We start from the raw sequence: 25,444 nt of genomic DNA, 5'->3' as shown, positions 1-25,444 counted from the left end.
ACAGGGGTCCTTAGCCTAGTAACCAGGAGTGTTCTGAGTTTGTAAGACCCAAATGGCCAGTTTTACTGAGGCCTGAGAAAGTCAAAGGACAGGCTGGAGAGAGATCCTCAAAGAACAAGAGTCCACAGTGCCTTGGACCCTGATTTAGGGCCCAGAAATGTGGGGACCTGAGCCAGGAGTATATCAGGATTATCCAACAAGCCATATTCTTGAACTATCAACAGTATTTAAACTGTGGATGACAAAGCATACTAGAGTTCTTGAATGCTTTTTTTTTTGTAGATGACATTATTAAAATTCTACTGATAACTTCTTACTCTGGGGTGGAGATATTGTGTGCGTTTTAGATAAAGAGAAATTGAATTCCCACACACTTTAGTAGCTTGCCTGGAATGATGTTGTTATCCAAGGTCAGAACTAGAGGGTTTAAGGGTTAGCAATTTCACACCTAAGTCTTTGAGCCCTTTAGTGTCATGGAAGTATTGCATGGGATAATCCCTGAGGTCTCCCCCAACTCTAGCAATCTGTAATGCTACATGAAGCATGTAGGAGGTTTTCTACTTTAAATAGAAAGGAGCTTCAGGAAGCTCAGTAAATTTAGGGCATCATGCATGCGTCCATATGTCTGTTGGCTAAAGGCATGTAATTTCCATACTAGAGGAAGATGTAGAGAGAGAGAGCACAGTTCCTACAGGGGCCTTCAGTTTAGTAAGCAGGCATCTACTAATTGGCTAAGTAAAGGAGCAAAGACTAATGGGGGGGGGGTCATGAGAACCATTTAGGCTGAAAAGAAGGTCCTTTTCTCAGATTTCCACAAGGAGAGCAGGGGTCAGTTTGGAATCAAATGATAAACATTTCCAATTCTAGACAGCAAGTCAACAGTTGCAATTTGGCAGCCTTCTGTTTTCAACAGTGAAGAATTTATTAGTGAAACCATTAAACGCTTTACCTACTCAACACTTATCACAGAAGATAAAATTTATTCAGAAACAAGAATAATACTCCACAGTGCTTCTCTTTGAGGAGCTCAAAGTGCAGAACAAGACACAGGTTCCATCTCCCCCTCCAATAGGGAGCAGCAGGAATTCTGCCTTCCCACAGGAGAATGGATACACACCCCTCACAGGCTCACTGATTCACAGCTGCCATTGAGCTTACACACCAGCTTCATCACTTTGCATAGCATGAAAGGGGCAAGCCAATGGCTGCCTATTTTTCACAAAATTAAACCCAAACTTATTTCTTAAAAAAAAGAGATTAAACCCCCCCAAATTCAAATGCAGAAATGAAACTTTGTAACTAGAAACTCAGTCTGTGAGCTGGAGAGAGAGCTGGTAGAGTACCAGCAGCACTCTTCTCCTTGCCAGAAAGTTGGTAAGCAGTTACAGAATGGGGACCATCTTGTCCCCCTACCTCAGTACCTCCAGGAAAAGCCCAGTGTGAAGTGACCCAACTTTTCAGGCGTCTTGGCCTGTTTTTTGAATAGGACATAAGCAACCCTGCAGGTTGATCCCCGCTTGGGGAATGTGTCTGAGACTATTTGTTCAGGCTCTGGTGGCATTCTGTCCATGTTCCGGAGATGTTAAACCCCAACTTCAACTGAATGGTAACAGTAACCACAATTGAGATTAGCCAAGGACAGAAATGCCCTGCTGTAGAATGGGTGGGCAGCAAGTTATAATTAATCATGTTCCTATTCTATCCTGGACACTAAAGCACATCAAAAGGTGGGACTGACAAGGATTCACATGGGGTAGAATTTTCTCAAAGCCGTGTGACATTTCAAGGATCCTCCCATGGGATGACAGCAAGTGAGAAAGGGTGGGAAAGTCCCTTTATCTGAAAAGTAAGACTTAGCAACTGTAACTGTTTCCACTGTGATTCTAGATGCCCAATTTAGACCTGACTTCTTCTATGGGAACCTTCTATAGATAGCTTTAGACCACAGTTTTCTCCCACTTTCTTCTTCCTCTTCACTTCTGCAAAGGGAGCAAAGCAAGCCCCCTGTAGCTGCTTTGTTCATTCATTACCAGTCTAGGAGATGAGACAAAAAGGGACCAGACAGAAACAGGCTCATGTCCTCACTCATAGGCGAGGCAAAGAGAAAAAACTGTCCAATCAAGCCAACCTAATTCTCCCTGAGCCCCCCTCACTTTCTCATTAAAAACAAACCAAAAATACAACCCACTAACCACCAAAAAAAAAAACCCTGAATTCCAAAATAGCCACTGCTTTAGTTTCTTCGTTACTGGAAAGCTCACTCAGCAACAGTGTAGTCTAAAGGACAAACTCTCCAAGGCTAACTATGAGCAGTTTGTCTGAGTGAAAATGCAGAGTGTGGCTATAAAGAAATAAGACAAATTTCCACGATAACTTATAGAAATTGGTCTCATTACTTTATAGTCATGGTGTGTTTGAAGGCCCTAAACTACCCCTTTCCCTCCCACTTAGAAACACAGAAAAAAATTTAAATGTTAAAGAAATCCCTGCCAGCACTGAGCTCAAAACCTATGCTCTGAATTAATGTGCCCAAAAGAAATCACACTATACCAATATCTTGGGTCAAATGTTATGAAAAGAGACATTGGACTTTTAAAGGCTAAATGCATTTAGCAAAGTTGGAGAAGGCATGCTTACTCTTTTGAGCATCCATTGCATATGGCGGCTACATCTCTATCATAAAGAAATTTCAAGTTCCCTTTGATGAAACCTTCCCAGGCAAACCCGTGAACATGTTTTTGACCACATCTAACAACAACATGAATCACTATAGCTGGAAAAACACCATAAAACACTGCTTATTTGACAACTGGAGGAAACTGGTTATGGAGACCAGTTTTAGCTGTGACTGTAGCCATGAAGAAGCAAGCATGAGTTACATGGACTGAATAAGGATGGAATTTCTTTTCCTTGCCATTCTGCCGGTTAACCCTTTCCCATCTTCCCAGACACACTTCTGTCCAATAGAGAGACAGTCATGGCATAATCTTTGTCACATGCTCTCCAGGATGGTTCCTACTGCCACTCAGAGTAGACAATGGTTTAATATATCAAAGGGTTTCCAGGTTGTCACGGGACTTCAGTCTATCACATAGCAAGAGCCACTTAACGTTTAATAATGATAACACAATCTTAGACAGACAGAAGACACTTGTAAGCATCTGCCTAGAGACAGAGGCCCCTTCCTAAATAGGCAATTCATGTCAAGTCAACAAACAGAGCAAACAGTAAAGCATATGTCTAGGTTGCTTGGCTTTGGTTGAGTTAAAAGTCTTTAATATCTGAAAACTGAATTCCTGTATACAGCAATGTTAGGTGTTTAAGGATGTTTTCAAGCTTTTGAATCTTTAAATCTCTCAAACCAAGGTAACTCTCTCGAAGGTTCTTTTTCACTCCCTCCAAGTCTTACTCAGGTTGGGATGGGATGCCAACTTTACAGAGGACATGACCTCAACAATTTTATGTTACTACTCATATAAGCAATGGAAAATAATGGCATAAAATTCTCCAAAATGTTAACTCCAAACACTAGCCTCTGGCCTTAGAAGTTATCTTGAGGATAGAGAGGGGTCTAAGTAAAGAATTGGGAAAGAAGAACCCATTTCAAATGCTAGGTCAACTTGAAGCAACAAGAATGACTTCTTTTGTAGAGGAGCAATGAAGGAAAAGGGTCCAAACTGTAATACTGACTAGACCTTCTTCTCCCTCCCTTTGGAACCAAGCCCAAATGTCTCCCTGGGGTTTGGCCAGACTTGTTCAGAGTAAATATGAACTTAGGAGTTGAAAAGAGCTCAAAAAGCTAGCTGGGCTGCAGACAAAGCCTGGGGCCTCTCATTGAGGTCAGTTTCCAGGGTGAGGGTATTTCACGAAAGCAAAGGATTGACCACATCATAGTACCTCCTCTCCCCTTAAGCTCTTATGGAAAGCATGCTTTCAGAATCACAACTGATCATTTACAGAATCTGAAAGCAAAAATTATATGAATAAATATTCTTTAAATTTTTTATCTCATAAATATGCCACAGAATGTTTGGCAAAAGAAACAAAGGGCATTTAAAGACAATTTAAAAATAAAACACAACCCACAAACAAGAATGATTCTCCCACAATAACAGAAATTAATTACCTACAACATCAGAATACCCAAATTATTGTAAAAAGAAACAGGAGGAGAAATTTGCATTGTGATAATTCCTGCGGGGAACTTCAGTCTTTGGGCACTTTGAAATTATCCTTCTCCTTTCGGATGGCCCTCATGGTGGTCACAGGGTCAGTCTCCCCAGCATGCTGCTGTACAGTCTTCTCCCTGCCAGGACCAAAGCCAAAGAGATAGAGTGCAGTGTATGGACAACGGGCACACTGGCTTACTACATTCCATACTGCCCCCACCCTAAACCCAAAGGAGAGGAGCCACAAAGCAGCCAGAGACGCCACAGAGGAGGAGCAGGCTTGTGGAGGCTCTCTCCCCTTAAAGCGCTTTCTCTCCAACCAGGCTGACAAAGGAGGTACAGATGAAGAAAAACATTCCACTTGGAATTGCTGATATTCTTGAAGATGAAATCATGTTATTCAGTGGTCACTTTTGCTTTTCTTTATTGAGAAATAGAGGAAAGTGAGATGGATAAACAGGGCCAACTCAATTTTGGTCAGCCTAGTAACCTTGCCAATTCATATGTCAATGTTCCAAACACAAGTAAATGAAGACACTATTTCAACAGCATGTTTTTAGACTAAATATCAAACACCTGAAAGTTGATTTCTTTACTCTTCCATGATGGGGGTCTGAGGTTGAGAGTTTTTATCATCCATTTTCTTCCATAAGCAGTGTTACAAGAACCTAAAGTACAATACATTCCTGTCATCACCTTTCATTCCCAGAAGTTGCTCGAGGCCTCCATCCTACCTAGCAATTTTCTCAAGTGAGGGAGAAAGTGTGGGAAATGAGCCCAGGTCTGATCACTTCTCAAGCACGGTGTACTATTAAAGGCCTACTGGTGGGGGACCCAATTCCTAGGTGTTTGTGGCAGAAAGATGGGAAGCGTGTGTGTGTGTGTGTGTGTGTGTGTGTGTGTGTGTGTGTGCGCGCGTGCGCTCACGCACGCGTGCGTACCTGCACCCGCATATGGTGCATGCACACCTCAACCTTCTTAGGGAATTAAATATTCTGGGAGAGGCTACTACAAAATACAGAAGGGCTCTACAAATTCACAAAAGCACCAAGAAAAAAAATTTCTCCAACTTTAAGAAAAACTGCCAAAGCTTTTCTGGCTGCACAGATCTTGCTAGTTCTTTGTCATTGTATTGATAAGAGGTGGCCACATCACATCTTTCAGACAGAATCACTGAGATTTTACCTTTCTTTCCACACACATAAAAATGTTCCTCTGTTTTCAGGGATACTGCAGAAACTGTTCATTTTGGGAGTGAAAAGAGTAAACAAGAGAATATAGAATGGCCAGACTTCAGACCCAGATGAACCAAAACAGCTTTATGGAGCTATTCATATCCTGAGAGCTCCTCCTCTGAACTTCAGATGGCGTAAACAAATGAAACTTCCTTCTGGTTAGACTCCTTCAGTTCCTCTCTTTGAATCTTTTTTTTTTTTCAACTTTGAATTGACCTCATGATGTCTCCTTAAGAAACATACAGAAAAATACATGTATTCACACTTACCTCACTCTCATGAATGGGTTGTATGTAAACTCCTCAGCAATAGTAGATGGTACAGCTGGTTCTCCAATGCTACATTTTGTCTTCAAAAGAAATATATCACAATTCAAAAGAATTTTGTATTTCAGATATTTCAAAAGAAATATTTCACAACTGGTACAGTTTTTATTTTTTAATTTTTTTTAATTAAAAAAAAATTTTTTAATTTTTTAGGCAATTGGGGTTAAGTGACTTGCCCAGGATCACACAGGTAGTAAGTGTCAAGTGTTTGGTCTGAGTCTGGATTTGAACTCAGGTCCTCCTGACTTCAAGGCTGGTGCTCTATCCACTGAGCCACCTAGCTGCCCCTGGTACAGTTTTTAAAAGACTGAACTTAAAATCCTTTGTTGCTGAACTTAAATATAACTAGAGGAGGGCAATGGGTTTAGAAATACGCATTGCAAAAGTTTATGAAGGATTTCACAGAGTTAATTCAGAGAGAAATTCCCCCCTCTTTTACTAGGAGTTTCATTAAAAAAGGGATCCTGTATTCTTAAAGCTCCATTATAGGTACAGGAAAACAAGTACCACGTCTGGAATAAGAGGCTCTTAATCCCAAGGCCCGTATTCTGCCCCTTACGACCAGTGTGATACCAGACAAATCACTCCCTTCTCTACACTTCAGTTAGGACCCTCATCTATAAAATGAAGGGGTTTGAGTACATGACCTTTGTGGTCTCTTCCAGATCCAAGTGTAAGATCTTCTTGGTGCCCAGGCTCCCAGCTTTCTCCTTCCTCTTACTCCCCATCACTTTAATGCTAGCTATTACCTGGAGAGTATAATACTATCTGCTATAATGAAGAACTTTCTAAGAGCTCTTCAGCAATAGCACAAGCCACTGGGTGAGTTCCACATCCCTTCCGTGTGGAAGCCAAGATTGTATAACATTATCTAGTCTGCTTTATATCCGTCATGCTTTAAAATTCACAAAATGGATACCTGAAAACAGTCCCCTGCATCTGTAACTTGCCTATGGTAATTATGGATTTGAGATGAAATTCAACCCCACATCTCTTTGACATTAAGTCCAGCATTCTTTCCACTATCAGCTGCCCACATGAAGTGGGAGATTAGACGGGATGACCTCTGAGATCTACTCCAACCCTGCAATTCTATGCTTTAACCATTTCCCTCCATGGTGTATTTGACGCTTTTAGTGCTTGGGGAGGCCTCAGTTTATATCAGGGAATGCCTGAACAATCCGAGCAGACGGAATAGAAGATGGAGAAGGAAATGTCATTCTGAAATACTCAGAAGGTACAAGCTCACCTCCTCTATTTCCTACGAGGTCTTAGCTTCCCAATCCATCGCACCAATGGATCTGTCCCTGCCCTCACTCCCTGGTCACAATTCATTACTTGTCTACATATTTAACCATAAAGTAAGCAAAGAAAAGTGATCAAACTAAACAGATAATTTGGCTGATAGTTATTGTCAGAAGCCAGAAAGGGAATACAAATGAAAATGCATGGGTTTTTAGGACCATCTCTGGGCCAAATCTAAATAGAGAGAGTTTTAGAATGACTGAGAAGAACACAGACTTCTGCTGGGTCACAGTCTAAGTCATTTCCCCACAGATAACAATAACATTTACACAACTGGCAAGCATTCTAAGAAACCAGAAAGCTCTCATGGAACCTTTTTAACCCTGCAGGAAGGTCTCAATAACTGCATATTTCCATACTGTGGAGAGAATTCTTTTGGAGCTCTAGGGACTTCTTTAAACCACTTGCTTTTGGGGGAAGGTTTGCACAGAAGTCAAACTTTATGGGAACAATATTCCCTTGCCTCCACTCTCTGTGCTGTATCCTCCTATTAGAATGTAAGTTCCTCAAGAGTAAGGACTGTCTTCACTTTTGCACTTTTATCCCTAAGACCCAGCACAGTGTCTGGAACATTAACATATAAAATAATTAATATGACATTCCACAGGTACGTAATAAATGCTTGTTGTTTGACACAATCCCAGAGTGCAGATGACGGAGCTCTAGTTACTGCACACTACACACGCAAAATCCAGTATATTTGAAAGTGACAGGCCCAGTGGGAATACATATATGCCCTAGACCAGGGCCATTTCCCTATTCAAATTGTCCCCCTCATACAATAACTTAACAGGTTCAAGATGAGAGAACATTAAAGCTTCTATTCCTCTCCTAAACCCATCTCACTCACCTTAGCCCAAGCCAATTTTTCTTGAATAGCAACATTGTTTGGTTCAACATGACGTGCAAACTTGAGGTTATTGATGGTGTACTCATGACCACAGTATACTTTCTGGAGAAAGAACAAAGTATGCCATCTCTAAGAACAGTACTTGAAAAAAAGGATGAATTAATTTCTCTTTCCAGACTCTCCTAAATGAAAACATTCAAAGTTCTCCACTAGTTCACTCTTTCCCCTATGTAAAGTGATACCTGCCCAACTTTATCTCTAGGCCTTACAGGAATACAACAGTCCCCAGTTGGTAGGTTTATGTGTAATGGAAAATACTCCTCATGCCTTTGAGGGACCATACTGCTCACGATTTTAGTTTGGGAAAGACGAGAGATGAGTAAAAGCCTGTCAAGAAATGCTTACAGATGGTTAGGTGCCCTGCTGCCTCTCACTGGGATGGCCACATCTGGCGCATAACATACATATGCCTGGGAACAAAGTCGTTCCAGCAGAAAACAAAAAGAATAGGATAAAGAGGGAACAGCTAGAATCTAAAAGAAAAAAACCAAGGCAGAGTAATGAGGAAAGGAATGTGCTTCCGAGAATTTTCAAAGGGGTGATGCTATTCGTCCTTATTCTATGGGTTCCAGGCAAGGGTAACTAAGTTCTTTCCCACAGAGCCTACAGGCAACCATTCCAACTTGCTTTAAAATATCCTTGCCCTTTGCACAACTAACATACTTAGGAAAAGAAAGTATAACATACTGTTTCTGGGGGAAGACGGCCCAAAATTTCAAGCAGGGCTTTATACATTTCATCTGCTGTTCCTTCATAAAACTTCCCACAACCAGCTACAAATAAGGTATCACCTGGAAGAAGAAATCTTGTTCAGTGAGACCAAAGTAGAGCCTAAGACACATGAAAGACCCCTCAGCCAGGGCAGTACCTGGGATCCCATGGGCTATGGCATCATTTATCTTTATGGTTTATCTTCATGCTTTTTAAATCAAAGTTTTATTGATATTTTGGTTTTTATTCCGCAGCCGTTTCTGTATATGCTGCTGCCCACTCATCCACCCAGCAACACACACCCCTCCTCCCCCCCCACCACTTGGTAAGGCCTGTGATTTCATTAGCATAGGAAATTCCCAAATGAAGATCCTAGTTGGTACCTTCTCTGAAACTTCTGATCTCAAAGAGTTGCCTAGAACACTGAGATATGAAGTGACTTCCCAGGGTCATTTGCCTGTATGTATGTCCCACATATGGGACTTGAACCCAGGTTTTTCTAGCTCCAAGGCCAGCTCTCCCCTACTGTATAATGCTGCTTCTCACCCTTATAACAAAGAAAAACAGTTATGTAAAACTATGTGATGTAGTGGCAATTCCCCTGGGCCCTCACTTTTCCAAGGAAAGGAAGGAAGTTCATTTGCTCATCTCCTCTCAGGCCAGGCTTGGTCATTATAATTATACATTGCCTGTGATTAATTCAAAGTAAATATACGGTATAAAAACCAAAGCTGTCTGCCAACATGTGAAAACGACATGACTGGACTGCTCTTGACAGAGAATGTGATTTGAATTGTCTTTCTTGTAGTGGGCATAAGGACAGAATTTGGTCAGACCACACAAAATCTGCCAGTGTCTGCCTCAGAGGGCATGAATATACATGGTGGGTGGAATGGGTTAGGGATCAGTGACTAAGTGAAGCTTCTTATCTCCATGACACTAAACTCATGACCTTGGCTTTGTGAACACTTTCCTTTCACCTAACCAAGGAGATCAGGTCACAAGAGGCATGCAGGTCAGATGTCCAAATTTCAGCACAAGGTCCTGTCACATTCCATAAAGTCAGTATTTGGGGGTAGGTATGACTTTTTCATAGAAAGTCAGAGTCATTATTGAGATAACACCACAATTTCTCTTCCTGAAGGAGAAGTAGAAGTCACAAAGGCTTTAATGCCCATGGATCCTCCATGGCTACCATCTTGATTGGGAAGAACCACACTAATTGGGAAGCCAATACGATAATCAAAGAAGAGTTCCCAGAATTGACTCCTCCCACCACCATTGGATTCTACAGATCCATATGAAAAAGTCTTTGGCCAAAATTTCCTCCTGAGGGAGAAAAAGACAAAACTCAAGGCACTGGGGATAGTTTTAGAGGGTGTGTTTATGTTTCCTTGAGAGGGACTTTAGCACTTTTCTCTTCCTCTAAGTCTTCTTGTCTGATATAGCAGAAGATACAGATGAGTCCCCAGAAATAGCAAAAGAGTCATCAGGAAGGCAAAGCAGGGGAAGCCGAAGACCTCACAGAGATTCATGTTACTAATGATCCCCCACTGACAAGAACCCAGATTAGGCCTGGCTCTAGGACAGCCCTTGGTTTCACATGGCCACTACCTTTTCTTTTGGTTTGCTAAGCTCTAGAACTTAAAAAGAATAGACTCCTCAACATGGTTAGCAATGACACTTTTCAGGGTGGTCTCATGCGCCTACCATCTTCAGAAACCAAATTCATTCTGAACACATATTAGCTGTGTGACCCTAGGCAAGTCACTTCACCTCCATCCACCTCAGTTTCCTCAACTGTAAAATGGGGATAATAACAGCACCTCCCGTGTAGGGTTGTTGTGAGGATTAAATGAGATAATATTTGTAAAGTGCTTAGCCCAGTGCCTGGCACACAGTAGGTGCTATATAAATGCTTATTCCCTTCCCTTCCTGGCTGTATCACTCAGTAAAGAAAGCCCATCAAACCACAGAACTCACCTGCAGGGCTGTCTCTTAAACAGCCTAACGCCTGTCTTTTATGTTGTCTTATTAGTCTCTGATTATTATCCAAAACATCAAAACCAAATGAAACTCGACTTTTGTTCCACAGGAACATACCCACTAATCACATAAAAATGTTTCCTTTCCTTGGTCTTCTGACCCTAAGCAAAGTGTTAGCCGTTCTCTCCTGACACTTCTGCCATGTGGCTCCTACTGGCCCTGGGTGCTGGCCTGGCTATGTTCAGATGTTCTCTAATCTGAAAGACAATGTTCTATTGGAAAGTCCTGAATTTGGAGCTTAAGGTCTGGATGAGAATCCTGGATCTGCTTCCTACCTATGTGACCTTGTGCAAAAGACTTAAGCTCTATGGGCCCCGGCTTCTTCCTTGGCAGATTGAAAGGTTTGTGTCTTAGAGGTCTTTTCCAACTCTAGATCTTAGGATGCTTTTATGACCTCTCCTATTAGGGAAGAAAAATATATAGGCACGGTGGCAAAGAATATCCTGCTGTTCTCTAAGATGTGGCATGTTTCCTTTTTCCTGTTTTCCCCAGGGAAAGCTGCTAAACATTGGCAGAAGTAAAGAAGTTATAGAATTGCCTTTCCTAAAAATCTGGCATTTTCCTTTGCCCAGAGCTCCCACTGGTTTGCAGGGAATTGTCAGTTTTGTGAGGCTGACAGATTATGCATTTTGACTATAACGGGCATTACTTTCTAGCCTCATAGGACCATAAGTAGGAAAAACAGTCTGTTGTTTTCTTTTTTAATTTGCTTGTTTTGTTTTTGATAACTGACAAGAACCAACCTGGGCATCTCCTGAGTACCTAGAGGTCTTCAAATGTATGCATATGCCAATGAGGTACATGCCTAGGGGAGGGGCCAGCAACAGGCATGTGCCCACCCCACCCCCCCACACACACATACACACACACCATTGTACTTACCTGTGAAAACAGCAGGTGGCTCTGAACTATTGGGCTTACTCACAAAATAACAGATGTGTCCAGAAGTGTGACATGGTGTCGACAGACATTTGACAGAGAGAGATCCCACCTTGAACAAAGCAAACAAAAGTGGGCTCCCAAAATAAGTTCAAGAAACACACAAAGTATAAACCCTTACGTAAGGCTCTCTTGGTCTCCATGGAGCTTTGCTCAGATACTCTACCCCCCCCCCAACAAAGTGCTCGTATAGCCCACAAGAGGAAGAACAAATGTCCTTGGACAGGGGTTGTCAACCTTAAGTTGTTTATCTTACATGTTACCCAGACTCTTGTTTTTCAAGTAACCAAAGCAATTAGTCTTACACTTTGCTCCTATGACAGCAGGCCCTGTTCTGTAACACAGACAGCAGCCTGCTCGCAAACAAAGGTACCAGTTCTGTTCTTTTATTACTAACTCATGTCTAGGGTGAACCAGTCATCCCGCGATGATGGGCGTGATTATCCAGAGACGATAGGCTTGATCCCCACTCCCAGTTCCACAGCTTTTGAACTCTGGCCAACTTAAGTTTGAAACAAACCAAACGTAACCCAATTGATCTCAAACACCTCTGATCAAGAAAAAGAAAATTGCAGTCCCAGGGACAAGAATGAAAAGTTCAGTCACATATGGCCAGTTTTAGGCAGATGTGACTTAAAACAGCCCAGGTACAACTATTCCGGTTGTTGACCTATTCCAGGACAGAGAAGGCAGTTAATTCCAAAGTGCTTAGTTGCAAACTTCAGCATGGGAGCCCTCTAATAACCTGCCAAGAACACACAGCCATTTTGAACACACAAAAAGGCACTTTCCTGTCATGTGCTGGGCCTCTTCCTAGGGAACATTTATCTCGGTGGGACAAGTATGAGAGAAGCCAGTGGCTTGTTGTGCCAGGTCTGGCCTCTTTGGCATTTTACCTGGGCTGCTTCTGGTCAGTCAACGTTCCTCACACAGTCACTATACACTGACCTACACTCAAAGTAAAACCACACTTCAAACCCTTTCCATTTGTTTCTTTTTACCTGTATCATAGTAAGGTGTGACACTTTTTGGGTGAGGGCCCCAACTCGATCATCTCCCCCATAGACTTTTAACCCACCTTCCATCTTTACAAGCTTCTCATTGCCTCCGGCATGGTCCCTAGAAGGTAAAAAAAGGAGACCCATAGCAATCTGCTGCTTAAAAAGCGAATGCTACTTGCTTTTTAAATCTGATTTAAATCTTGTTTGCATTCAACCTAATGATCACTTTGTCTTAGAAAAAAGACTCAGTGAGTATGCATTCCAAATGCAGAAAGCAATGTTTCTTATCCATTTGTTCCTCAGCACAAATGGAAAGAATTCCCTTGGAACTACCAGCATCGACGTGATGCCCAACCTCTAGTATGGCCAGAAGCATGTCCCATAGCTTCAGGTATACCTTCTGAGCAGGCAAACAAAGTTGCTGAAAAATCTGTACAGTTCTCTAGTGCCTTTTAACAAAGGGTCACCAAAAGTTTTACATAGAGGGATTTAGTCTGGGCTCCATTTCAGAAAAGGAGAAAGAGTAGCAAAAAAGGTTTTAGGGACCTGCCTGGGGTTTGGTAATGAATGGGAAACAATATGGAATAGAAATAAGATGATGTGACTCTAAGCCCTGTGCCAGCCACTCCTGGGACACTGTCTGGTATGAGGATACCTAAAAAATGGGTCTTACTGATGAATTCTAAACTTTCAAAACATAGGGGAAACCTCCTCTTCTCCTGATCCTGGAAGTCTACACTTTAACTTCTTCCCATTAGCTCATTTGCAGGGATAAACCAGAATGCACCTTTCTTAAAAAAGAAAACAAAACAACCTTAAGAAAACTGTGTAGCACAGAGGCCTGGAGGTGACACTGCTCTTTCCCTATATTCAATTAGGGCACAGCCAGAAATCAAGAGACCTCACTGTGAAGTAGTTCAATGCAGTATATACTTGGGAAAGAAAAGCTCACTTCAGAGAAATGTGGCTAAGAATTACAACTAAGGGAAGATGTGGGAGGTCACAGTAATTACTTAAAATACAGATTTGATCTCGGCATATGTGACATACAAAAATAACTAGGTTCGTTTATCACTAAATTTGGAATTGGTCAGCCACTAACTAGAATCCAATTTTGTGAAAAGGATGCCAAGAACACCAAAAAGCACTCAAAGGTTAGAAAATAGGGCCTTTGAAGTGAGGGTAATTTAATATGGAATAGGGAAGACTAGAGAAAGGGATGATTATCTTCAAGAATATAAAGGACTACTACTAAAAGGAGCACAGTGACCTAAGGGGAACATCAGAAAAAAAGGATTTAAATCACAACAAGAAAGCCTTATATTTGACAGAAGGAAAATCTTTTTGACAGCGAAAGCTGTTGAACACTAGTACAAGTAAAGAAATGACACAACTGATTCCTTATGGGAGGTATCTATCTGCCCAGATCCCCACCCCCACCCCCGTGTTTCAGCTCCCTTTTATGGGTTACCTCCCCCCATTAGGCTGTAACCTCTCTGAAGGCAGGGGACTGCTGTTGTTGGTTTGTATGTGTATCTCCAACATTTAACACAGGAGCCGGCACACAGTGAGAGCTTAAGAAATACGTGTTCCATGGGGCAGCTAGGTGGCGCAGTGCATAGAGCACCAGCCCTGGAGTCAGGAGGACCCGAGTTCAAAGCTGGACTCAGACACATAATACTTAACTAGCTGTGTGACCCTGGGCAAGTCACTTAACCCCACTGCCTAACAAAAGCAAAAAAAAAAAACTTGTTCCCTGCCTCCTTGGCTTTCCTAAAAATCTTTATGAATATTTGTCTCAGGTATTCTAGAGGATAGAGCAGGAGACTGGCCTGGATGGTTTCAGGTTTATGGTTCAGGTACAGGTTTGTTTAAATCAATCATTATGCTTATCATTTTACAAATATTAGCCAATGCTTATCATATTCCCATGAAGTAGGGATTGAAGTTCTTACTTTAATGAAAAGAAAGAGGAGCCAAAAGAGTGAAGTTTCTGGTACAAGGACAACGGAGTCCAATCGAGGCCATGTTACAGCAGTATCATCTTGCAGTGACAAGGTTCAAGGACATTTTTTTAAAGGGACAAGAAGGTAGTTGTACTATGTCTCAATAACTGGAAAATAAAACCTACGTAGTTTGTTCCAAACTTGGAAATCTGCTAGCAAATCAAAGAAATACTCTGTTCTAACCAAAGAAATAAACCTTTTTTCTTAGTTTTAATTTTAAGCACTCCTAAAGTTTTTACAAGATTTAAGAAAAAGACCTTTGGCAGACAACTTCCACAAAACAAAAATTCAGTTATGTTTAGGTCTGTTCGTTTTTTGCTGATCAAAGGAAGGTCTCCAAACATTACTCAGTCATTTGACATCATTTTTTAAAAATGCTTTAAAAAGTTTTAACTAATTTCTTTATGGAATTTAAGGCAAAAATTCCATTATGTAAGCTAACGCTAATCTGAGAAAAGCCTATCAAAGATTGCCTCTACAGAAAAAGAAGGATCAGGTTAGAAAAGAAGCATTTTTTCCAGATCTGTTGTCTCACCTCAGGCCTGCTTTGTTGCTCAGCCTGTCCTTCCCCTCCCTCTGCATTACGCAATGATTCTCCTATACACCAGCAGAAACTTTCCAAGTTCATGTCAGCATGCTTCATGCTCGTCACCACACACTCAATTAATTATATAAGGAATCCAATTAAGCAAGACTAAAAAGCTGGGACATAGGGACTTTATGCAGGAGCGCTCCTTAGGGGACAGAGAACTGTACTGGCAGTCAATAGGTCTATGGTTGAAACTGAGTGTTATCAAATTCTTATGACTTTAGGCAAGTCATTTATTTACCTTTTCATATGTAAAGTAGAGATAGTACCAACTACTTCAGGGATGTATAATTTTCCCTCAGAGAGCTACTTTACAGTGCTTTTGCTTCCTCAGACTGCACACAGCTAGGCTGGATGTTCCATCAGCATCTTGAAATCACTATGTCCAAAACAGAACTCTTTATCTTTCCTCCTAAACTTATCCCTTCTCCAAATTTCCCTATTTCTGTTTAGGGTACCAGTCACCTTGGCTGGAAGATAGGCTCAAAACCTCCATCATCCCAGACCCTTCATAAGCAATCAATTGCTAAATCTTGTCAATTCTACCTCCACAACACCTCTTACATCTATTGCCTAGTTTTTACATGCGAAGCCACCACCTTATTCCAGATCTTAATTACCTTTCACCTGGACTATTGCAATAGCTTCCTAATCGGAATTCTAGCTCACAGTCTCTCATCACCCAAATCTATCCTCCACACATCTGCCAAGATAATCTTCTCAATGCAAAGATCTGACTATGGTACCATTTTGCTCAAAAATCTTCAGTGGTTTCCTAGTTCCTTTAGGATGAAATACAAACTCAGCTTGGCACTTAAGGACTTCCACAATTTTGCTCCAACAAGCTTTTCCAGAATTCTTTCCTATTCCTCTCCCTCACATACTCTGCTTTCCAGCCAAAGTGGAGGCAGTTCTGAACTTACCACCCTCCATCTCCCTTCTCCTGCCTTCATCCAGGCCTGCGGTGGACTCTGTTCTCACTTCTATTGCTTCGAACCCTTGGCTCATGTTAAGGCTGAGTTCAGAGGCTACATCCTCTCTGAAAGCTTTCCCAATTCCTCCTAGTTCTTAGTGCTCTCTCTCCCTCCCCCACATTACCTTGTATTTACTTATCTGTATAGATTTTTCTATATTTTCCCTTACTCAGCAGAATGTAGGCTCTTGGTACTATTTCCTATCACTCTATCTTGCACAAAGCATGTGCTTAATAAATGCTCGTTGAATTGGATTGAAAAATATATATTAGACTCTATTAAATTCTTGCTTTGATACCTGCCTCAGGACCCTTCGAAGAACTTGTGCTTTCCTAGTTAAATGTTCGTATCTTTTGATCTAGTGATTCGACTAGGCATATACCCCAAGGGTGTAACTGACAAAAAGAAAGCTCTCATGTGCACCAAAATATTTATAGCAGCACTATAGCAAAGAACTAGAAACATCATGGATGTTCATCAATTGGGGAACTGCTAAACAAATTGTGGCAAATGAATATAATAGAATATTACTGTTCTGTAAGAAATGATACATACAATGACTACAGAGAAGAAAAGAAATTATTAACAGAACCCAGAAAACACTATAACACAATAACTACAACAATGTAAATGAAGAGAACCACCACCATAAAATAATCGAAAATGAATGCTGCAAAATAACAGAGAACAAGCTTGGACCCAAAGAAGAGCTGTGAGAAGACAGTTTCCCACTCTCCTTTGCAGAGATGAAAGGTCCATAAGTGTGGACACTACAGATTCTGTCAGATTTTTTTTCAATATATTGATCCAATTTGCTGATATTTTCATCTCTTCCCTTCTTTTTCTTTTAAGAAAATGTCTTTGTTGTATGGGATAGCTCTCTAGGAAGGGGATGGGGGAAGGATACAGCGGGAAATTTAGGTGATGTAGAAACAAGGAATAGCAATAAAAATTTATTAAAAAAAAAAAAAGAAAAAAGCTTGCTTACCAATGGTGATGAGTAGTAAGAACGGTGGTCAGTTTCACTCCATTTTTTTTTACTGTTTCCATAACCTACAACCAAACAAATGGAAAAACAAAGAGATCACACCCCTAGTTACTCCCTACCTCTAGTACTACCAGCCTGGAGGTGGATGACACTCTAGACTTCATTGATTAAACAAGAAGAGGAAGTACAAAGCATCTTTCTCATCTTCTTCCTTGGTCCCTTACCCAGTTATGAAGTCTGACTTACTGATCTTTTTTCATAAAAGTTTTTAAGCCTTATGATGGTATCTAAGATTCATTCTCATTTATTTTAGTCATATGCACAAAAATTAATGGTTACCATGGTACTTTCATATCAACCACATGTGGGAATTGAATTTAGTGATGAGGGAATAACAAAGGGAGGTGCTATGACTAAACTCCGCACGTGCCTGGAGTTCCACACCCAGTGAGGTTATACAGTGAAGTTAAAAAAGCCCTAAAGCCAAAGCTATCTCTAGAAGAATTCCCGAGGAACTTCACACAAGGGTCAATCACATTACCTTCTGGGGTTGTACCGGATCCACAATAGCTGCTTCGTTGGTATCTTCATCAATGATCAGGTACATGTAGTTATCAGTTAGGGCTGGCAGTAACACGACCTTCATGGTGCTGTGTTGAATTATCTGATACTTTCTGTAGTCAGTGTGTTGATTAACAATTCCCAGAAAGGCTGAACCTTGCAGATGTAAATAATACAGATGCAGGTCAATGACTGAACTGAGTAGAAGATCAAAGACAAATCCTTCAGACCCCAGTAGTAAAGCCTCATAAATCTTGAAGAAGAATGTTGGGAAGATGCTCCCTTGGCCTGACACATTCAACTTCTAGCCATTTTTTTCTGAGGGTTTCTTTTCTAAAGAAGGGGAATCTTCACCTGACCTATATTTATTACCAAAATTATTGAAAATATGAAAAAAGAGCCATCTGAATGAGGATCAAATTAGATGAAAAACTGCCATTTAATGTCACTTACTGAGTATTAAAATGCACAAACAAACCCAGAGTTTAAAAGAAAAAAAAAACAACCAAATGTAGAGAACAAGTGAGACACAATTCAAAAAATGTTCACATGTGGTTACTGCTAAGTCAAGAGAAGAGCAGAGGCTCAAAACCCAGAAAATATCTCCCAAGTCCGTTTAAGCCATTTGTTTAATCTCTAGCACCACACCATCAAAGTAATTAGTAGTTTAGATAAGGAGAGAAGGAATCCTCTAAACTAAAATAAAGATTCTCAAAATTCTTCAGGGAGCAAGTATTTAAAAAATGTAAACTATGTCAAGGCCCACTGACGTGTGGTCAGTCCTGGGGTTGGCTGGCAGGGCAGGTGCCTCATGGGGGAACTCAGTTTGAAGCACTATGTAAAAATCAAGCACTTAAATGCTTCTTCATGCATGGCAGGAAAAGAAAAAATTGGAGCTTTAATAATTAAACAACACATACCAACTCTGATTCTCCTTTTTTCTTTGCCTCATACTTAGCAAAATACATATTTTAAAAATTCTGAACTCATGTTAAATAGTGCCCCACCTAAGCCTCAATATAAACCTTCATTATGCCCTGTTCAGTTTTCTAACTCTAAAGGCAGTGTGTTGACAAATACTGACATGACCAAGCTAGGCTGCCTGACTTAGCCCTGGCAAGCGCTTTACTCCCAGGGAAGGAAGGGACACAGTAAGCAAGATTAAATATGTGTTAACTAGGATTCCTTAGACTTACATCATCTTCCTTGAAAGCTCTACAGGTTCTCTTCTCCATTTAAACTTCATTTACTCACACTACACAAATAACTTGTTCCCCTTGACTTCTTCTTTCTCCCCCACTCCAAACCTTTGATCCCCAGTGAGTCAGTTTATAAATTTCACATTAGGACTAAGACTATGCCCTGAGGAAGGCAAGATTTTGGACAAGTGGATCAGAGATCTTTTCTATTTAACCTAAAAAACCTGCTTCATTTCTCTACAAAGAGAACCACTGCTCAGCACTGCTTGAGAAAGACCTCAGTCGGGCTGCTAGGTGGCACAGTGGATAAAGCACCGGCCCTGAAGTCAGGAGGACCTGAGTTCAAATCTGGCCTCAGACCAAACACTTGACACTCACTAGCTGTGTGACCTTGGGCAAGTCACTTAACCCCCATTGCCAAGCAAAAAAAAGAGAGAGAAAGACCATAGTCAGAGGATTTTAGGCCAACAAATATATGTAATAAGGTCCGGTCATATACACACTAAAGCCCTGACTTTGATGAGCATCCATGAGGAAGAATAGGAAGAAGTATAGTCTACAGGAAACTTTTGTAATGAGGGTGTTTTCCCCATTTCAGACCTTGGGCCCCACTTATCTAGGTGGAAAAATGTAAATATCTGGAGAATGAAGGCAATATCTGCTGCCTAGCTACTGTAGCCAAATATGAAAGTTGAGAGGCAGGCAGTGCTGGGAAATGTAACAATTGGCTCCACAACTAAAACTCTAGCCCTAGCCTTTCCCTCTAATTTCTTACAAAACATACAAAGAGAAAAGAACAATTTCAAAATTATTAGTAAGACAGACCAACACATCAATGGGGCTAGATTGTGACATAGCATGAATCTCTTGCACACGAAAAAATATAAAAATATGAAGTATTTATTGAGATTTATATATTGCAATCCACTGGGCAGAGAATCTAGGCATATAAATCATAAAAATGTAAATATTATAAAAGAGCCCAAAAGTTCTAACTACATACGTAGAACACCCACTGCCTTCTACATGTGTGGGACTAAAGACTTGAAGCTGGAAGGAAACCCAGAGGTGACTAAGTCTGACCCTTAATTTTAGAGATGAGAAACTGAAGCCCAAAGATATTAAGAGATTTGACCAGCTTCACTCCACCAGGAAATGTTTAAGGTAGGATTTGAAACCACAGTCTTCCTGATTCCAAGTCAGGGGCTTACTCTCTACATCACACAACCTCTCTAGTCAATTTAAAGAGATGAATATTATGCAGTGTCCCAAAAGTCTTAGTGCAGCTTTTAATATTACACATGTAATAGAGACCCTTACAGAAGTAGGAATAGGAAGAAAAAAATTAGTCTTCTAATCCATGCAGTTCTGGGTCACAAAGAAAAAACACCAGATAAGACCTCAGCTACTATACCAGTGCATATGAAAAGGAAGAATTCCTGAAATGGGCCTTGAAACACCAGAATACTTTTTAGCCTTTTGGTAATAAACATCTCCTTATCAAGTACAAGCCCTTCAAAACACCCCCACCTAGTTGACAAGCTACTGTCAGTCCTTTTTTTACCATGTATTCTGGACCTCAATGGACTCTCCTGTTGATAACCAATGATGAGGCAGATGTTGTTGATTAAAAAAAAAAGCATGACCTCAAGACATTTCTTTGTTTTTCCTACAGTCATCCATCTCTGTGTTTCACACCGTTTTATTAATTCCAAGATATTATCATACTCCTTCAAATAAGAGCTACTGTTGGTGTGATACTTAGAAAATCTTGTGTAAAAGCAGTGGCATCTGTCATTATTACTACCTTGCAGGGGAACCAAAGCCTTAAACATTACTTGTAGAAAAGACTACCTCATTTTTAAGCACTCCACTCTGAGTAGTTCGCAAGAACTCCAAACTGAAGCTAGATTCTCTGCACTTTGATACTACTACATTACCACCTGTGGTGTCAGGGAGCCTGCACAACTCTCCAGAACCGGGCCAATTAATCCTCCTTGGCTGGAAATGCTAGGGTGGCCTTTACAATGCCAGGGCTGGGCTTGGTCTGAGAGATCCAGGACCTTTGCTACCTACCACGGGACCAGAGCCCAGCCTCTTCCTCCCTCTCACCAGCACCTTATTTGGGGGGGAGTGAGCACTGGCTAGGCCACTCTATTCGTGCCCCTTGTCCCCTTTCCCCTCCCCCAGCGGCACTACTGAAAGGATCAGGAGATTACGTAACCGAATCCAAACTCGAGGCTAGGACCTTCTTCTTAGCCATCGACTCATAATGGGTCGATGGAGACATTTTATTTGAACCCCCTAGCTAGATAGCCGAGGACAACGGAGGAGGCCTGGCACTTTCGGGATGCCGATCGGGACTCCCCGGCCCGCCAGCCCGGGGAGCGAGCGCCTCACATTGGGCTTGCCAGCCTGGGTCGCGGTCCCTGGAATGGCTGGGCGGGCAGGCGAGCGCCCCTCCTCGCCGGGTCCCGGGCCGGGAGAACACAGGCGTGACAGCCACGGGGCCTCCCCCGGCGGGACCGGGGGCGTGCGCGGAAAGGGGCTGGGAGTGCGCTCCCTCCTGCAGGGGAGGAAGACAATCCCGGTCCCGCACGCACGTCCCACGGGTCAGCCGTTGCGGTACCGCGCGGAGCGCCGGCCGGCAGCACCTGTCAGGCAAGCCGGGGCCGACGGCTAGCCCCGCACGCTTTCCGCCTTCTCGTCTCTGGGCCGGGCTGTCTCCTTTCACCTACCCACAGAGCGCCTGGCCCAGGTGGCTCCCAGGACGGCGAAGCTCCGGCGGCCCAGGTGCCCAAAGGACCAGACCATGTTCCGGAGGGAAGAGCAGCGGGGCGCTCTGAAAGGCCGAGCCCTGACACCGCGTTCTCGTCATCGACGCGCCTCAGCCAATCCCCGCTGGCCTCCTCGCCACGCGCCCGCCGCTCCCTCCGCCCCGTCCCGCGGCCGCAGCCAATCAGGGCGCGGCTGCCCGGCTCCGGCCCCCAGCTCCCCCTCCGCTCGCCCCTCCCCCCAATACCGGCCGCCGAGAAGTGTCGTTGTAGTTGTGGGGTCGCCGGGGCACCCTGGGAAGCGGCGGCTGGGGGTACAAGGAGAAAGAGGCCTTTGTGGGGCCGCGTCCTCCACCCTCCGGAGTAGCACGGCCCTGCCAGGAAGGGCAGCGCCACTACGACCTTCCGGGACTGCGGTCACCTGGAGCAGGGTTCAGTGACTCCCAGCCCCCAGCCGAGTGGGGGAGGAGTCGAGAGCAATCTACGGTGTCTCCTTTCGATGATGGAAAGGCGAGTTCCGAGAAAGTTTGGCTCCGTTGGGTAGCCGTAGGCGTCAGGTGACTGCCCTTGGGCAGGGTCCACGTGATTCCATGACACTTGGGTAGGCTCGCTCCGGACATCTACACATGGCTGCAGCTCGTCAGTTACCCCGGTTTTGGGAATGGGGCAAAAATATCGTCTGCGTGGGAAGGAACTACGCGGATCACGTTAAGGAGATGAAGAGCGCCGTCCTGAGCGAGCCGGTGATCTTCCTGAAACCTTCCACTGCGTATGCCCCGGAGGGCACCCCGATCCTCATGCCCCCTTACAGCCGCAACCTGCACCATGAACTGGAGCTGGCGGTGGTGATGGGGAAGCAGACGTGCGCTGTGTCCGAGGCCGAGGCCATGGGCTTCGTAGCAGGCTATGCCTTGTGCCTGGACATGACCGCCAGGGATGTGCAGGACGAGTGCAAGAAGAAGGGGCTGCCCTGGACCCTGGCCAAGAGCTTCACTTCCTCTTGCCCAGTCAGCAAGTTCGTGCCCAAGGAGAAGATCCCGGACCCGCATAAGCTTAAACTCTGGCTCAAGGTCAACGGCCAGCTGAGACAGGAGGGCGAGACGTCTAACATGATCTTCTCCATCCCGTACATAATCAGCTATGTCTCCAAGATAATAACATTGGAAGAAGGGGACATTATTTTGACTGGGACTCCGAAAGGAGTTGGGCCTGTTCAAGAAAATGATGAGATACAGGCAGGAATAGATGGGATTATCACTATGAGCTTTAAGGTGGAAAAATCAAAGCATTGAGGTTATGGCAATTACTCTGGTTCCCAAGCTGGCAAATCCTGATGTCCTGATTCATTCACTCTTTAATGACAATGATTGGGTGAGGGATAGATAGGAGGAGACTGAAGAAATAAGAGTAAATAAGAGTTGTGGATATCTGTTAAGATCCAAACACTAATTGTTAACTGGAATCTGTGTTTTTTGTTTGTTTTTGCTAGGCAGTGGCAGTGACTTACCCTGGGTCACACAGCTCAGGTGTCTGAGGTCGGATTTGAACTCGGATCCTCCTGACTCCAGGGCCAGTGCTCCATCCACTGTGCCACCTAGCTGCCCCAGGAATCTGTGTTTTTCTTAAGCTAAGTTACTGTTTCTAGGAAGGCCTAAGATTTTTTTTTTCCTGTGTGGATCATTCTGGAATTTCTGCTGTACAAAGGCATTAAAATATAAAAGATTCTGAGAATCACCCATCAAATAGATCTCTGTGTGTGTGTGTGTGTTTTAAAAGTAGCCATTGATTGATGAAGATTTTTAGAATTGTGAAGGGATCTGAAGGATCATCCAGCCAACCATTCATATCTTACCTTCTTATTCTTAGCTTGACTTGATTTGTTGAAGTGCCTTTTGAAATCGGCATGTTTTTTGTGAGGACATGTTGAACACTGTTGTCATAAAAATGATTGTGTCCTGTCAGCCATCCATAACTTCCTTCTTGAAGTGACCTTGTGACCAACTGCACGAATTTGGGGTTGCAACAGAACTTTCATGAGTATCAGCTTTTTGGTATTGGCTTCCTTAGTACTATATTCTTAACTACTAACTTACATTGTGAGCCAGTTGTTATATCTGGCCTTTCCCAACAGCAAAAGAGAGGGTCTGGAGAGAAGCTGAAATACTTAGAAAAGCTACTTTGGTTGTTTCCTGTTCCATTCTCTGAATGTATGTGGGGAGATGGGTTTTAATTGGTAGTCCCTCATACTGAGTTTTCAAGCTTCCCTAGTTTGCATAGGGAAAAAAAATTTTTTTTTCAATGTGCTTAAGCAGTAAAAGCTGCTGTAAGATTACAAATCAAAAGGCATTTGTTGGCTGGATGAAGAAGACCTCATGAATCTGGTTTGTGAGTAGTTGCTAGTTAGAAATCTTTTAGCTTTACTGTGGTACTTATTAATACTTCTGAAATTGGAAATGATTTTGGAGAGAAGAGCCATAAATGAATGTTATATTAAAAGTATTTTATTTCAAATGCTTAACACTTTCTTGAGAAGAACCACATATTCACATCAATACACCCATCATACATTTTATGTGTTTAGAGATGCAGGTCAGATTTTTTCCCCCTCCCAATACATTTTTATTTATTTCATTAAATATTTATCAGTTACATGCAAAAAAATTTTTCACATTTTAAAAAAATTTTGAGTTCCAAATTTTCTCCCTCCCCCTTCCCCAGCCTGAGAAGGCAAGCAATTTGATATAGATCATACATGTGAAGTCATGCAAAACATTTCCATATTAGCCATGTTGCAAAAGAAAACACAGGCCACAACATACAAAAGACAAGAAAAATAAAGAAGGTAAAAAAAAGTATGCTTCAGTCTTCATTTAGACTCCATCAGTTCTTTCTCTGGAGGTGGAAAGCATTTTTCATCGTGAGTCCTTTGGAATTGTCTTAGATCATTATATTGCTAAGAATAGCTAAGTCATTCACAGTTGATCATCATACAATATTGCTGTTACTATGTACAATGTTCTCCAGGTTCTGCTGTCTTCACTTTGCATGAGTTTATATATGTGTACCCAGGTTTTTCAGAAATCATCCTGCTCATCATTTCTTATAGCAAAGTAGTAGTCCATCACAGTCATATACCACAACTTGATCAGCTATTCCCCAATTGATGGATATCTCTTCAATTTCCAATTCTTTGCCACAACAAAAAGAGGTGCTATAAATATTTTTGTTTATATAGGTGCTTTTCCTTTTTCTTTGATCTCTTAGTAGTCTTATTACTGGGTCAAAGGGTACTCACAGTTTTGTAGCCCTTTAGGCATAATTTCAAATTATTCTCCAGAATGCTTATATCAGTTCACAACTCCAACTACAATGCATTAGTGTCCCACTTTTTCTTCATCTCCTTCAACATTTGTCATTTTCCTTTTCTGTCATATTAGCCACTATGGTATTCTTGCTGCCTGGAATCCTAGCTCAATTTGTCCCCAGGCTGTGTTTTTATTTGAGGATTTGCTTGTAGATACTTTGAAGTAATTCTCTTCTTTTGGGTTTGTGTCTTGAGCATCCCTATAACCGTATTAAATTTTTATGATAGAATCCCTTTTTGTTTGTTGTTTGCTCATTATTTCAGCATACTTTTTGACTTCAGGCTTGACGTTAGACCAGGCTCTGCATTTCTAGAGGGAAGATCTGGGCTGCCCCTGCTGTTTCTTT

The 25,444-nt window shown here is 42.3% G+C and overlaps 2 protein-coding genes across 5 annotated transcripts; one reads left to right on the top strand and one right to left on the bottom strand.

Annotated features, from left to right (window-relative positions):
• Positions 1-898: 898 nt before the first annotated feature.
• On the bottom strand, positions 899-22,233 carry HAGH (hydroxyacylglutathione hydrolase). Of its 4 annotated transcripts, none has more exons than XM_021006516.2 (9): positions 22,155-22,233; positions 17,741-17,916; positions 17,200-17,264; positions 12,643-12,760; positions 11,585-11,693; positions 8,633-8,736; positions 7,886-7,987; positions 5,674-5,753; positions 899-4,306 (listed from the first exon to the last, which is right to left on the bottom strand). In XM_021006516.2, the coding sequence occupies exons 2-9, from the start codon at positions 17,843-17,845 to the stop codon at positions 4,207-4,209; spliced, it is 783 nt and encodes a 260-aa protein (XP_020862175.2). In that variant the 5' UTR covers positions 17,846-17,916; positions 22,155-22,233; the 3' UTR covers positions 899-4,206. The 4 variants fall into 4 exon arrangements, with proteins under 4 accessions (XP_020862175.2, XP_020862178.1, XP_020862177.1 ...); XM_021006519.2 differs by lacking the exon at positions 22,155-22,233 and adding an exon at positions 21,982-22,108; XM_021006518.2 differs by lacking the exon at positions 22,155-22,233 and adding an exon at positions 21,698-21,860.
• FAHD1 (fumarylacetoacetate hydrolase domain containing 1) lies at positions 22,169-23,476 on the top strand. The gene has a single exon (XM_021006521.2). It carries the CDS (start codon positions 22,360-22,362, stop codon positions 23,023-23,025), a length of 666 nt encoding a protein of 221 aa, XP_020862180.1. The 5' UTR covers positions 22,169-22,359; the 3' UTR covers positions 23,026-23,476.
• Positions 23,477-25,444: the final 1,968 nt, after the last annotated feature.

This window comes from Phascolarctos cinereus, unplaced genomic scaffold (genome assembly GCF_003287225.1).
Source record: "Phascolarctos cinereus isolate Bilbo 61053 unplaced genomic scaffold, phaCin_HiC Scaffold_4;HRSCAF=312, whole genome shotgun sequence".
In the NCBI taxonomy this organism is placed as follows: domain Eukaryota; kingdom Metazoa; phylum Chordata; class Mammalia; order Diprotodontia; family Phascolarctidae; genus Phascolarctos; species Phascolarctos cinereus.
The sequence above is the reverse complement of the archived record's forward strand: the minus strand, read 5'-3'. Positions and strand labels throughout refer to the sequence as shown.